At 42.0% G+C, this 15,197-nt stretch overlaps 1 protein-coding gene across 1 annotated transcript; it reads left to right on the forward strand.

Moving 5' to 3' along the window:
- The first annotated feature begins 1,694 nt into the window (after positions 1-1,694).
- On the forward strand, positions 1,695-7,288 carry LOC109876715 (sphingosine 1-phosphate receptor 1-like). The gene is made up of 3 exons (XM_020469113.2): positions 1,695-1,826; positions 3,367-3,991; positions 4,288-7,288. Exons 2-3 carry the CDS (start codon positions 3,685-3,687, stop codon positions 5,214-5,216), a joined length of 1,236 nt encoding a protein of 411 aa, XP_020324702.1. The 5' UTR covers positions 1,695-1,826; positions 3,367-3,684; the 3' UTR covers positions 5,217-7,288.
- Positions 7,289-15,197: the final 7,909 nt, after the last annotated feature.

Genomic DNA, 15,197 nt, shown 5'->3' on the forward strand with positions numbered 1-15,197 from the left:
AGGTTCAGGGGTGAAGGTTAGAGTTAGGGTTAGGTTCAGGGGTGAAGGTTAGAGTTAGGGTTAGGTTTAGGGGTGAAGGTTAGAGTTAGGGTTAGTGGTTAGGTTTAGGGGTGAAGGTTAGAGTTAGGGTTAGGTTTAGGGGTGAAGGTTAGAGTTAGGGTTAGGGTTAGGGGTGAAGGTTAGAGTTAGGGTTAGGGTTAGGGGTGAAGGTTAGAGTTAGGGTTAGGTTTAGGGGTGAAGGTTAGAGTTAGGGTTAGGGGTGAAGGTTAGAGTTAGGGTTAGGTTTAGGGGTTAGGGAAAAGGGTTAGGGATGCTGGTCTCCATAAAGTTCTCACAAGTATAGTAAGACATTGATGATTCAGATGGGTTGGGTCTCTGCTGTTCTGTAAAGAATTTATTAAAATTAGCTCATTTCTCATTTTCTAATGTTGGAAAATTCCCCCTCCCCCGCTCCTCTGCCACCATCCTCCTGCTGTTGCACAAGCAGAATCTACTGACACCTAGTGGTAGTATGAGTAATAGCACACGGGTTACTTTCTATGTTGTCTGTCGTCTCTCACGGTCAGGGAAGGGTTCAATTAGACTGTTTCTCAAGTAGGCCTACAACACTGATGTTAGCAGCAGAACAAACTCCAATCACAGGTAAAGAGTAGTTCAATAGTTACAACAGCAAAGCTAACAGTTAGTTAACTAACTAGTTAGCTGATTTAGCCTACATCCTCTACATTCACTATGCTCAGCTGATAGCCCATATAATGCCCTCTCTGTGAGCAGTAGCTTAGGCTAGGTAGCTTGCTGACAGTGGGATGAGTGTCTTTGAACACCTGCCTCTCCAAAGGTATGTGCACCGCCCTGTATCCAATATATGTACGCACCCACACACACGTGTATGATACATGCTTTAAAACAGACATCCCAATCATGGGACATTACATTACAGTGGTTGGTCGGGCACTCTCAGTGTTAACAGACCTGGTTCAATCTGTAGCCATGTTCTGTTCCAACAGAGATAGTTCAATCTGTGCCTGGAGCGGTTTGGCAGGTGACAACACATAGCGGGTCTGAGCATGTTACTAGAATTACTGACAATCTTTGGAGTTAGGCTAGTCTATAACACTACATAAACATTGCATTTATTTACACTTCCAGATGATAACTATCTACGATAATCAAGCCAGAGAGATACAACTGTTTCATGTGTTCTGTCTCCCATGAAACAAGCACCATAATAAATCATCAAATGAGTATTCAACTATAGAATCCAGCCATATGTTCTGTGGGTAAATTCTATGAATTATATTTCTATGGCCCCAAAAAATTCAAGGAACCACAATACCAAAAATCTTCAACAATATGCTTTTCTCTTGTCTCCTCACTTTTCCCTGCGTGTACTGCTTGTCCCTGTATTTTAAAAGTTGAATTGAGTCCCAAACCATCAATGGTTAATGTGTAGAGAGAGAGAGAGAGAGGAGAGGGAGAGTGAGAGAGAGAGGAGAGGGAGAGTGAGAGAGAGGGGAGAGAGTGAGAGAGAGAGGAGAGGGAAGAGAGAGAGTGAGAGAGAGAGAGAGAGAGAGAGAGAGGGGGGAGAGAGTGAGAGACAGAGAGAGGAGAGTGAGAGAGAGAAAGAGAGAGAGAGAGGAGAGAGAAAGAGAGAGAGAGAGAGAGAGACAGAGAGCAAGAGAGAGAGATTGGGCTAAGACCAACCCCCCCTGGATGTTTCAGTTAGGTTCTGCTGCTCTGGTGTCTTGCTTGTCAGTTCTCTTGTGCGGTGGTTAGTGTCGATTCTCCTCAACGCATTGATAAGATCTCTACAAATAATATTCAAGGTAGGTTTATTTCACATCTGTATGCAATGTCGCAGTGCTAGTCTGTGTTAATAGAATGCGTTTGACCAAATACGCGGTCATTGGATGCGTTGCTTTTACGCGCTAGAATTGCGTCTTACTTTATATCTGTTGTAAAAGATAAGGGTGTCTGCAGTGTGCTGAATCTCTTCTCAGAACATGTTTGAATTCGGTTGAATCCAATTTCACTTTCTGTTTATTAGATTCCGTTTGACATGTATGTAGCCTGTTGTGTGGAATGCACAAGCCGTTAACTTATTTTTGGTCTGTGGACCGTGGGAACTTTACAGACCATGCCCATCGCAATGAGACGTTATTGGGGTAATCAGCGTCTTTTGACCAATTAGATCAGTTCTGATAAAGATCTGATGTGATTGGGGTAATTACCGGTCAATGGGCTGAATTGGAAATGTAGGCATATGAGCACAAGACGTTGAAAAAACGTCTGAACCAATTTTGCTTAGTGAGATGTGATTCCATGGCAATGTGCAGTGAGATACAACAACGGTCACTATCATATTTTGAAGAACAGTTAGACTTCTCTATATGTATCCTATTATATCCAGGCTAGATTGTGGAATTTGTTGGCTATGCATTTGTTAGTTGTTTGTTTGTAACATATACATCATATTAAATTGAGTATTCTAATTCCTAGCAAATCTATAGTTTGAACCTTGAAACGTCAAATTTGTTGCCCTAATTTCATTGGCTACAGATTAGATTCGAGTTAACGTTTCCAGACAAGGCCATTTTTTAAATCTTACCATATGACTCAAGGCAAGAAAAAAAAAATCCATTCTCAAAACACAAGACTCAAAGGAATGCGACCCGGTTGACACTTAATGGTTTTCTTACATAAACATTATCTGATCAAAGACATTCTCCACTCTGGTTTCGATTTCTTTTGACAAGGCATTATTCATGAAAGTATATGCATTCCAGATTAAATTCCATACATTTTACATTGATTTCCTTCTGGAAACTTGAGCAACTCAAATTTACTCCAACCTACTGACGTTTCACCCCGACTGTGCTATGACGAAGCTGGCAGGTGAAAGTGTCCGCGTGTGCCAACTTTACGCACGCACTGTTATGACGCTGAATGTCTAATATCGTTAACGTGATTAACTCACTCTTTAAACATAATTAAGGTAGTTAAGGAAAGAGCTTGAAACATTTCACATGGCCTCTTTAGGTACTCGCTAACTCAGTCAAAACTTTTACCCCAAGTGGTCACTATGTGTTTTAAACTAAGCGCATGTGTCGCTATCTCAATGTCGACTCTGCTCCACACTTCCCATAAGCCCAATGTTTTAATAAAAAATGAATCACTATAGCAAACATTTTAGGGCAACGAATTAAAGATTGCCTCCAAATCTCATTTAATTAAAATTAAAATGTAGATAAATGTTTTTAGGTATTTTTGAAAATGTGTTTGTTTATTTGTTTTTCATTATGTGTTTGTAATTAGTCATACTGTACTGTTCTCACCCTAATGTCCTCTGTATTATTTAATTCACAGGAGTTGGACAATAAGCGGCTCAGTCAAGACCCCTTCAAACAGAGCACATGAGCACCCCCTGGTGGCATTGACAAGCATAACACCTGTGATCAGAGACGTGGGGAAAGAGAACCACTACCTGGCTCAGCTGCAACTAACACCTCTTGTCTATTGGATTATAGTTCTATGGAGCGAAACTCACAGAGAGCCCCCATACCAACTGGTATTGATCGGTAACTGAAGCATGACAAGTTAAACTATGCGTTAATTAATACCTAGAATAAGGTATTAAAAAGTCAACCAAAGAGTTCACTAAAGAAGACAACAAACAACAGAAACATGGAGATGGAAGCCTCCCGTGCTGCTTACGCTGGGACCTTCCCCACTGAATCTATAGGCTCTCTACCCACCAACACCTCCTCTCCAAGCCTGCTCCAATTCTTCTGGGATTACCAGAACAATGATGTCATTGTGACGCACTACAACTACACAGGCAAGCTCCAGACAGACCGGTATCGTGAGGGGTTAAAACCTGAAGCCATAGCCTTCCTGGTAGTGTGTCTTCTTATCATCCTGGAGAATGCTGTGGTTCTAATAGCCATCTGGACCAATAAGAAGTTCCACCTGCCCATGTACTATCTCCTAGGTAACCGTTGTTGTTTTTGTCCTACATCCACCCCCCTTTCTTCAGAGGACAACTTGACTATACTATATTGACTATACTATATTGACTATACTATATTGACTATACTATATTGACTATACTATATTGACTATACTATATTGACTATACTATATTGACTATACTATATTGACTATACTATATTGACTATACTATATTGACTATACTTTATATAACTTTAAAAAAAATGTTATGTTACAATATAATTTTAAAAAATCCACCATATGCAATTCCATTAATTTTCTATATTTTCTTCCTAGGTAACCTGACTCTGTCAGACCTCCTGGCCGGTGTCACCTACATGGCCAATATCATCATGTCTGGTCCTAATACACTGAGACTAACTCCAATACTCTGGTTTCTGAGGGAAGGAGGCGTCTTTATCACATTAGCCGCCTCCGTCATCAGCCTATTGGCCATCGCGATAGAACGCCACGTTACCATGGTGACAATGAAACCATACCACGGGGCAAAGAAGGGTCGGCTGCTGGCTCTGATCGGGGGGAGCTGGGCGTTAGCAGGGCTGCTGGGGGTGCTCCCCGTCCTGGGCTGGAACTGTATGGGTCGCCTGGACCGCTGTTCCACGGTTCTCCCGCTCTACGCCAAGTCTTACATCCTGTGCTGCGTGTCCGTGTTCAGCGGCGTGCTCCTCGCCATCGTCGTTCTCTACGCCCGCGTCTTCCGTATCGTGCGCACTAACACCCAGCGCCAACGCCTCGGAGGAGCAAAGGGAAGCCTTCGCAAAGGCCTCGCCAGGAAATCCCAGAAGTACATGGCGCTCCTCAAGACAGTCACTATTGTACTCGGCGTCTTCATCGCTTGTTGGTTGCCGCTCTTCCTCCTCCTCGGCCTAGACTCATTCTGCCCTGCCCGCCGCTGCCGACTGCTCCTCAAGGCGGACTACTTCCTGGGCGTTGCCATGGTGAACTCGCTCCTCAACCCCATAATATACACCCTGACCAGCAAAGACATGCGTCGCGCTATTTTAAAACTGCTCTGCCGCCCGTGTCTCATGACCAAGGACGGGCAGGTGAAGAGGATGGGGGTGCCGTTCCTGGAGTGTAGCTTCAGTAAGACGGAGGTGGCATCGAAGAAGCTGGAAGGCCTGGAGACGACGATCTCCTCTGGGAACATCGTCACGGCTCAGTCACCCATAAAGACTCTCTACCCCAAGCTCTTCAAGGTCTAAAGAGCCTAATGTGGATAGCTCTGTGATGGACAGGTAACTAACTCCCTATAGAAGATGGACAACATAAGTGCTCCATATGGCCTCCTGAAAAGACAGACCTGAGGGACCCTTTGGGCAGCTCTGTGTTTAAGAGAGTAAACCATAGAATTAGGGGCATTGTCCCTTCCAGTAATTGTATTTCTATGGAGTGAACTTCATATTGAAGTGGTGGACAACAGGAGTGCTCAATATGGCCACCTGAAAACGGCATCACTTCCTTTTTGGCAACTCCACTCTAATGGCCTTCGGCAGACTAGCCTACATCTATAGCTCTCTTCTGGCCAATGAACTAAGCCTAAGAGCAAACCCTCAAAAAGACAGGTGAATGATCTATGATTGCGACAGATATAGCTACAGGTGTTTTTGATGAGAGCATCAAGTTCAGACATATCTCTCTTCAGCAAGTCTGTAGTGGTGCACTTGCAGCAATATCACCACATCAAAAGACTGATGTTGTAAGAATGATGACTAAACATAAAGCCAGGTGGAAGAAATGAAAATGTGAATTAAGCAACTCTTCTGGTATTCACAAAAACCTTCCAGAACTGATTTGCACTAAGTTAACTCTGCATTGAGAGAGCATTGAAAGCCATGGATTAAGATTGGACATTCTGTTCTAGAACTAAGACTGTAACCTGGACATTCCAACCATGTTGAGTTGTTGTGGCGAGTGCGCCTCCGTTTACTTCACCCAACGTTTTCTATGTTGTTGTTGTTGTTGTTTGAAATGCCTTAAAGAAGGCATAATATGGACATAATAATAATATGCCTGTGGACACCTGGACTTCGCTGGCTCGAAGGTCCATGTTGTGCCTGCCTGTGTCCCAAATGGCACCCTATTCCCTATACAGTGCACTACTTTTGACATTTGGGGTACACTCCGAGACGCCGGTTGTGATAACCCCATACAGCTACACAGTGTGCCCAAACAGAAGCCTATACAGGAAGTGGATGCTGTGTTGTTCACCCACCAGTTGCTCTTTGAAACACAAACACACAATGGAAACCTACGCATGCACCTAAACATTGTGGTACCTGGATGTGGAGGGAGATGTCAAACAATATTAAGATCACAGGATGCTGGTGAGGGGAGGACGGCTCATAATAATGGCTGGAATAGAATAAATGGAATGGTGTTAAAAGTCATATAAACTAAGTGTTTTCTACCGTTCCATTAATTCTGTTCCAGCCATCACTATAAGCCCCTCCTCCCCAATTAAGGTGCCACCAGCCACCCGTGACTAAGATTATAATTTGAGTAGAAAATCTCCCCATTAGTGGCATTGTAGCTGTTGTTCTGGGCTTACTCAGTCAAGTGGAAACTACCTGTTGGTTCCTGATTGGAATTCATATTTGAAATGCCATCACACACACTACAATACAAAAACACTACTATAAGAATGTCACCATGAACCCAACTACCTGCAGCTCTAATCAGTGTAGACTTCTTCCCCAAGCAAAGGACTTCATGCAGTCCTTCGTGTTCCTCTTGTGTTATTGTATCGATAAGAACCGTCTGTTGCACCTGGGGGTCTCTGTTTTGAAGACCGTGTTTTAACCGATGAAACAACAGATCACCAGGTAACCGGTTACCATCCTAACCTGCCAGTCGGCATCATCCAGCTGCATTGGCTGTTTGGTAACGTTAGACTAGAACGTGCTTGTCAGCTATAAATCAAGATCAAAGTGGGAAGATACACAGATGTATACAGTGCAATTCTAAGTTACAAACCCATTGACACATCTGTTATTTCTGGCTTTAGAGAGGCTTTTCCTATACAGTCTATGGACCTGAATGTATATTTTTCTACGTTTAAACTGGTAATGTCATCTAGCAATTCCAAAATAAATCGTGTTCTGTATTTGGATGGATGAGATGGTGCACCATACTTTTGTACTGCGTGTTGTGTATTGAGCAATTTATTTTTGTATTTCTAAAGGAATTTGTTAGGGCTTGTACTTTGTACTGTAAAGTATATGCTTTTTGTACTACCTAGGTTCTACCATTATTAAAACAACTGTTTTCTGAAGAATCTGATTATAAAGTTGGTGTTCACTCTGTAGGATTATACACAGGTGTTCAGTGTCTTCAGAAAGTATTCAAACTTTTTCCATATGTTGTTGTTACAGCCTGGATTTAAAATGGATTCAATTGAGATTTTGTGTCACTGGCCTACAGACAATACCCCATAATGTCAAAGTGGAATTATGTTTTACTAATTAATTCCAAATGAAAAGCTGAAATGTCTTAAGTCAATAAGTATTTTACTCCTTTGTTATGGCAAGCCTAAATAGGTTCAGGAGTCAAATTGAGCTTAACAAGTCACAAGTTGCATGGACTCTCCAATAAAAGTGTTTAACATGATTTTTGAATGATGCCCTTATTTCTGTACCCCACACATGTGGGGTACAGTGAATGCTTATGTGACTTGAGATATTTATGTATTTAATTTTAAATTAAATTTGCTAAAATGTTTGTAAACATGTTTTCACTTTGTCCTTAAGGGGTATTGTGTGTAGATGGGTGAGAAAAACAACAATTGAATACATTTAGAATTCAGGCTGTAACACAAACCGTAGATAAGTCAAGGGGTATGAATACTTACTGAAGGCACTGTATGTGTGTGTGTGCAAACCTGCGTGTACTTGTGCATACGTGCGTTGGCCTGCATGTCCTCCCCTCGTGGAGGAGCTGAGAGAGTGAAATAGCATTTCTTAGAGAACTGTGGCAGGAAACAGTCTCAGACCCCCATCTCCAACATCTGTTAATAACATTGGTCTGGATACTGTATAGCTTCTGACATGATTCAAATATTTCTGTCGTCCAGCTCCTGTCTGACTGCGAACACACAAAGAGCCTATTCTTCAAAGCCAGGCCCCTGACACATGGCCTTCCTGTCTCTCTTAACCTGTTATACCAGGTTCGTATTAATACAGTATCAAACAGGAAGAAAAAAGACTAACAGGAAGGGATGACCACCTGAGCTTGTCCAATGAGAAAGGCTTGTTTTCATGATCCTTGGCAAAAAAAAAGTGTGGTGCACTAATGAATACATTAGTTACATGTAGACATAATGAGGTGTTGTTTCACCAGGCACATAATCAGACACATAATCCCAGCTCGTAACTCATCCAAGGCACACTAGTCTTGTCCTCTGGTTGTGCGTCATAGATACGGTCCAGAAATGGCCCAGAAATGGACATACATGTATGGTAATAAAATGGTTATAGGTTTCTAAAGCTGCACTCCAGTCTCCTTTTCAGTTCATTTGTTTACTTAACAAAAGGCATTTCTCAATAGGTGGTCCAGGGATCCTCATGACATGGGCAGGCAGGCCTTTCCTCTTCTGTTTTCCTTTGCCGATGACATCAGAGGGCACCATCAGACCAACTCCTTGAATGGCCTCCTCCATGAACTTTACACTTGTGTCTAAAAAAACACAATTTTAAGTACAAATTCTGTCTGTTCTATAGATTAGGGTTACAGTTAGGATCATTGAGTTGCCCCCTTTACAGTGAATAATATGTTTCACAAACAATCCCATGAGATCTATTTACTGGACATTTAAGTAAATCCTAATAATCTACCCGGGTTTAACATGTAAAGATTATTAACCCCGTAGAGTGAAGTGTCTTTGTTAGTATTGTGAGCCTTTAAACACCTCTGGGTTATCTGTTTCTATAGCGATGGCTTTCACGGTTCACAGTGAATAACACACACACACACACCAGACACGTGTGGATGATTTATGAGTCTACTATAGAAGCAGCGTAGTGTACAGCATACAGTAACATAATACCAGCTGGACTGAAAAAACAAATCTATTCAATACTAATACCACACAGTGTACTGTACATACAGTTTACCACAAAACAGATGAATCATCCCCCTCTGTCTGTCTCTCTCTCTGTCATGGTCTCATTCTCTCTGTCTCTCCCTCTCTCCAGTTGTTACTATGGCTCTTAAAACATGAGAGAAGTATTGTGCGGTGGTAATCTGTGAGTTGATCTACGAACTTGGATACATAGATCAAACACATAATCTGACATACAGGTTTTCCACGATACGATGACCACATAGAAGACCAACAGCAAACGTTGGTAGCGTATATACCGTAGGCCTATAGGTTTCCACACTTGTTAGCACCACACTTTGCCACTACCTCCATGAACATGACCATGTTCTGAAAGATGTCAAAGGTCGGTGAACCCTAACGTTAGCCTCCTTCCTGGGGCACTGACCCCTGTGCTGCAGGACTGTCAAATCGATTCCCCGCAGCTGTTCTAAGGTCTCTTATGCACAACAAAGGAGCAAGTCGTACCCAGGGTAGATGGCGAGGTAGAGACTCCCATGAATCTGTCTCAGGAATACCCAAACACTGGCCCTGGGCTACCTTTCCTTCCTGCAGTGGAATGGCAGAATGGGCCATGGATAGACTGAATTCACACAGATGAGTTGCTAGTGTCACACAAATTAAAGCTGATTTCAGAATTGTCTCCTAAGGCTCAATGTGATGTTATTGGTATGAAGGTGTATTGTTCATCAATAATGAAGTGTGAACATTCATTTTCCTTCAAGCATAGACATTGACATTTGTAATTTGGACATGAATGAGTTTCAATATGGTCTCTGCTGCAATATTACGTTTATTAAAGGTCCAATGCAGCCGTTTTTATCTCAATATCAAATAATTTCTGGGTAACAATACTGTGATTGTTTTCAATTCAAATGATCTTTACAGAAACAAAAATAGCTTCTTAGCAAAGAGCAAATTCTCTAGCAAGAATTTTGGTAGGACTGTCTAGGAGTGGTCTGAGTGGGGAGGGGAAAACTGAAACCTAGCTGCTATTGGCAGAGAGGTTTGGAAGTCTTTCTTAATGGTTTATTAACTCATTTACCGCCTGGCAAGAAAAAACTCCATCCCACCAAAACAGACTTTTCAAACAGCTTTTACACTAAAAGGGCATTATCATCATTTTTACAACTTCAGAGTATTATTCAACCTAATATTGTTTAATTATATATAACACAGGGAAATCATGTTTTTGACTGCACTGGGCCTTTAAATACCTTCTCTGCAAAGAGTGGTTTCAATCACCTTAGCTCTGTGGTGGTTATTGCCAGTTAAGATGTTCTGTCTCTGAATGATCAACAGCATTGATGTACAATTCATGTCTAAGACATGTTTTTTCCCCCCTCATAGATCCTGTTCCTAAAGGCCCCAGGTAATTGGAGAATGGAGATATGAGATAATTGGATGTTAGGGACAGATCGCAATTTACTGGGGGGAGGGGTGATCAAACTTTTGTTTTGCTTTGGGGAGGATTGTGTTTTGTTTTTTTGGGGCCGGGGGAGGGTAGTGTGTTTTCTTCCTTGTTTACATTCGCTCTTTTGCAGGTTTTACTACATTATTTCTTCCATCCAAATGTCCTAATCTGCTTGCATGCACCTCCCCTCTATCAAGGTGTTTTGGTACTTCCCTTATGCATAGGCTTTTCCATGTGCTAACTTTTACTATACCACAGCTAAGTATAGTCTACCAGTCTCACGCTCTATCCTGCCCTCTATCCACCATTCATAGTGAGAATAGTGGATTGTTTAGAACCCTTTCCACAGAGGGTTCAACATAGAACCCAAAATGGTTCTACCTGAAACCAAAAAGGGTTGTCCTATGGGGACAGCCAAAGAACCCTTTTGGAACCCCTTTTCTCTAAGAGTGTAGACTCGCCTATAACACAATGAATAATTGCATTATTGTTTTCAAGTGAGTACAACATTCTAGTCTACTCTGTGATTTGAATGTTTCATTTGATTTGAATCAGTTGTGGTTCTACTCTCAATAGTTTATAAGGTCTAGAAAGGCACAGTAGCAGGCCAGTCTGGCTTTATTTTGTACTTCTGATATTGAATGCGCTGTCTGCTGCAGATCATCATTCTCCCAAGTCATCCTATAATAATGTGGCCATATGCTCCCGGCAGGCCCAGTTATTCAGGAAAGTTTAACACATGCTCTGCCTCCTCACGAATCCGAGCTATTCCTTGCACACCTAGAACCTAACGCTTCAATGTATTGTGAAGAATAGCAGGCTTTTCTTTGACATTTTAGTGACAGAGAGCATGGCTAGGAAGGCCCCACTAACACACACACACTCGTGAAGAAGTTTCACTTGCACCCACGCACGGAGCATAAAAAAGAAGGAATATTTAAAGAAAATGGACATGGACTCTAAAGAAGAAGAAGAAGGAGAAAAAATTGGTACAGATATTTATTAAGATTATTATTGAATGTTGAACATTAAAGTTTGAATGTCAACGATTGAATGTTAAAGGTTGAAAAATTATTAAAGGCGATAAAGGTAATGTAGTAAACTGGTTAATAATTTGTTTCAACGTACAGCACATTTGGATTATGTTGAAGAGGCTTGGAGGACACGGTTTGATAAAATATGATAATGATTAAATGTTATAAATGATATTTAAAATGTTGGGTGTTCAAGATATAACTGGAGTAATAAATTAGATTGGAGTAGGATTAGAATTGAGTGAAGTTAGAAGAGAATAAGAAAGGTTCATGTTTAAAAAAAAATTGTTTTAAAAGGTAATGTTAATGAAGTATATTAAGGGTGGAAACCCCCAGGTCAGAGCAGCCAGGGGAGGCAGGGGGGTGGGGGGGGGGGACATCCTGTGGAGGCGCACCTCTTGCCTCGGTGAGGATAAGGTGGGGGCTAGTGGGTGCTGAAAAGGCACCTTTTGAGAAATGGCCACATTAGGTGTCAACCACTGAACGCGTCATCGGGGCAGGTGTTAGCCACGATGAGCTAGCAGAAGATGAGGAGTATGGTATAAAAGAGGCAGGATTTTAGGGAGAGGTACGACTCTCTTTGAGCTTGCTAGAAGAACCTGTTGCCGGCTGGAAGAAGATGTTTTCTGTAGCTTTTTAGTTGAAGATAGATGTTGAGGTTTAGGTTACCTAATTGATAGAAGATAGATGTTGAGGTTTAGGTTACCTAATTGATAGAAGATAGATGTTGAGGTTTAGGTTACCTAATTGATAGAAGATAGATGTTGAGGTTTAGGTTACCTAATTGATAGAAGATAGATGTTGAGGTTTAGGTTACCTAATTGATAGAAGTGTTAAGAGTTGTTTAGACACCAACTGAGGGACTGATCATCCTGAGGGGGAGACAAAAAGATGTTTATAAGTTGTACACGGTAAGAACACGTTTTTCTTGTTATTAAACACTGTGCTTCTCATAATAAAAGACAAAAAGACATTGTAAAAGACAATGTATTGGCACTCCAATAAGGGTTTATTGGAGGCATCTATCAATTTAATCCAAGATTAATTTTCGCTTGTCATTGATTGGTGATATTAATTTGGTATTTTTATGCCTGTTTCCGGAATTTTGAATAAACTTGCTTTATTGTTCTGAAACCCTGTGTCATCAAAGAGTCATACAAGTGCATGTCGTTTTACTCTAGGGGTCTGAAATAGACTTGATTCATTTAGGATTTTTAACATCTGGTTAATTAGTCTATCGGGAACTCGAGTGTCTGGAATAAAGGAGCCTGAGTGCATTGGTAGGTGTCGTAAGAGGGGTGTCTCTGGTCTAAGACAACCCAGAGGAGGTCGACCCGCTCATAGTGTGCTGAAGTTGAAGCTCTGGCCCAGATGATCCTGAGAAGGCACCGGGTTTATAGGTTCAGGGTGAGGGAGCATAAACGCTCAACTTTGGGGATAGCCCACTTTATTGTTGAGTTTAAGGAACTGTCCCTAGCTGTACATTAGCTCAGTGGTAAGGCAGAGCTGCATCTATCAGATCCAGGGGCGCAATTTTGTTTTTAGAAGTGGGATGGACATAATTGTTTCGTTTTTTAATCGGGTCGGATAAACGCTCCAAACAGCCTACCTGACCACAATTTTGCAGATGAACACTGGAGTGATAAATGATCAGATGGTCATGTACAGGTAGAGATATTGGTGTGCAAAAGAGAAGAAAAGTAAATAAATAAAAACAGTATGGGGATGAGGTAGGTGAAAATGGGTGGCTATTTACCAATAGACTATGTACAGCTGCAGCGATCGGTTAGCTGCTCAGATAGCAGATGTTTGAAGTTGGTGAGGGAGGTAAAAGTCTCCAACTTCAGCGATTTTTGCAATTCGTTCCAGTCACAGGCAGCAGAGTACTGGAACAAAAGGCGGCCAAATGAGGTGTTGGCTTTAGGGATGATCAGTGAGATACACCTGCTGGAGCGCGTGCTACGGATGGGTGTTGCCATCGTGACCAGTGAACTGAGATAAGGCGGAGCTTTACCTAGCATGGACTTGTAGATGACCTGGAGCCAGTGGGTCTGGCGACGAATATGTAGCGAGGGCCAGCCGACTAGAGCATACAAGTCGCAGTGGTGGGTGGTATAAGGTGCTTTAGTGACAAAACGGATGGCACTGTGATAAACTGCATCCAGTTTGCTGAGTAGAGTGTTGGAAGCAATTTTGTAGATGACATCGCCGAAGTCGAGGATCGGTAGGATAGTCAGTTTTACTAGGGTAAGTTTGGCGGCGTGAGTGAAGGAGGCTTTGTTGCGGAATAGAAAGCCGACTCTTGATTTGATTTTCGATTGGAGATGTTTGATATGAGTCTGGAAGGAGAGTTTACAGTCTAGCCAGACACCTAGGTACTTATAGGTGTCCACATATTCAAGGTCGGAACCATCCAGGGTGGTGATGCTAGTCGGGCATGCGGGTGCAGGCAGCGATCGGTTGAAAAGCATGCATTTGGTTTTCTAGCGTTTAAGAGCAGTTGGAGGCCACAGAAGGAGTGTTGTATGGCATTGAAGCTCATTTGGAGGTTAGATAGCACAGTGTCCAAGGACGGGCCGGAAGTATATAGAATGGTGTCGTCTGCGTAGAGGTGGATCAGGGAATCCAAGAGCAACATCATTGATATATACAGAGAAAAGAGTCAGCCCGAGAATTGAACCCTGTAGCACCCCCATAGAGACTGCCAGCTTGAATATGAATAGGCTGTTGCCAGTTGTTGGCTAGACAAAACCATCAGTATGCCTGGAGTTGAAAATGCAATGGAAACCCATTTAACTTGTATTTGCATTCAGTACATGGGAATTGAACCTCAAAAGGGATTTTTATTGTGCATTGCGTATTTACACACAGACTTTCATCTGCAACAAGTCAATTCGGTGGAAACACAACTCTGATGGGAAAATGCTCCAGTTTTTTTTGTAAGCAGATCAATAAAATTGTAGCAGGCCAAAATTGTCCAGCAGAGGCTGTCTATAATAGCCTACACCCCCAAATGTGCGCTTCAGCACCATTCTCTCACGCCTTGCTCGCAGGTGCGCCTGCTGCTGAGGAGAGAGAGCAGCAGAGGAGCCTTGGCCTCAGCCTACTGTTGATTGTCAAGATGGAGGCATTTTTCATTGAAGTAAAACAAAAGTTAGAGGGAAAAGAGTATACCTATAGTGAAAAGCCAACAAGGGGAATTGAATATAAGTTTTAATATTGGGGTGGACTAAGATGGGAGTAATACAGGCTACTGCGCAACTCCCTATTCAGGTAGGATGATATTTTGGAAGTTACATTATTTATAATAATTTGTTCGATTATCATTATTATTATTGTATGTCATTGTTATTATTTGAGCCATTTTCTTTGGCCAAATTAAGTTCCAACTATAATGCTGTGTTTGCCGCAGTACAACAGCCTGCTTGTATTTCCCCTATAAACAATGGCTTGACTTACTTTTGACATTTCCCTAATAAAGTTTAGAAATGTTTGTGAAGGTTTGGAGTGGCTATTATTAAGCTTTAGCCACTGCAAGCCTATGCTATAAAGGCAGTGTGATATAAAGGCGCTTCAACTGACACCGACAGTTGAACTTGAGGTGAGGAAGAATGTTTCAGGCCTACTAGAGTTACTCCTA

Source organism: Oncorhynchus kisutch, linkage group LG1 (assembly GCF_002021735.2).
Source record: "Oncorhynchus kisutch isolate 150728-3 linkage group LG1, Okis_V2, whole genome shotgun sequence".
NCBI classification, from domain to species: domain Eukaryota; kingdom Metazoa; phylum Chordata; class Actinopteri; order Salmoniformes; family Salmonidae; genus Oncorhynchus; species Oncorhynchus kisutch.

What these genes read in the sequence shown, in the direction of transcription:
- LOC109876715 (XM_020469113.2), top strand. Translation starts at nt 3,685, where the DNA reads ATGGAGATGGAAGCCTCCCGTGCTGCTTACGCTGGGACCTTCCCCACT. An exon ending in GCCCATGTACTATCTCCTAG is followed by an intron (nt 3,992 to 4,287) that starts GTAACCGTTGTT and finishes TTTTCTTCCTAG; the next exon opens with GTAACCTGACTCTGTCAGAC.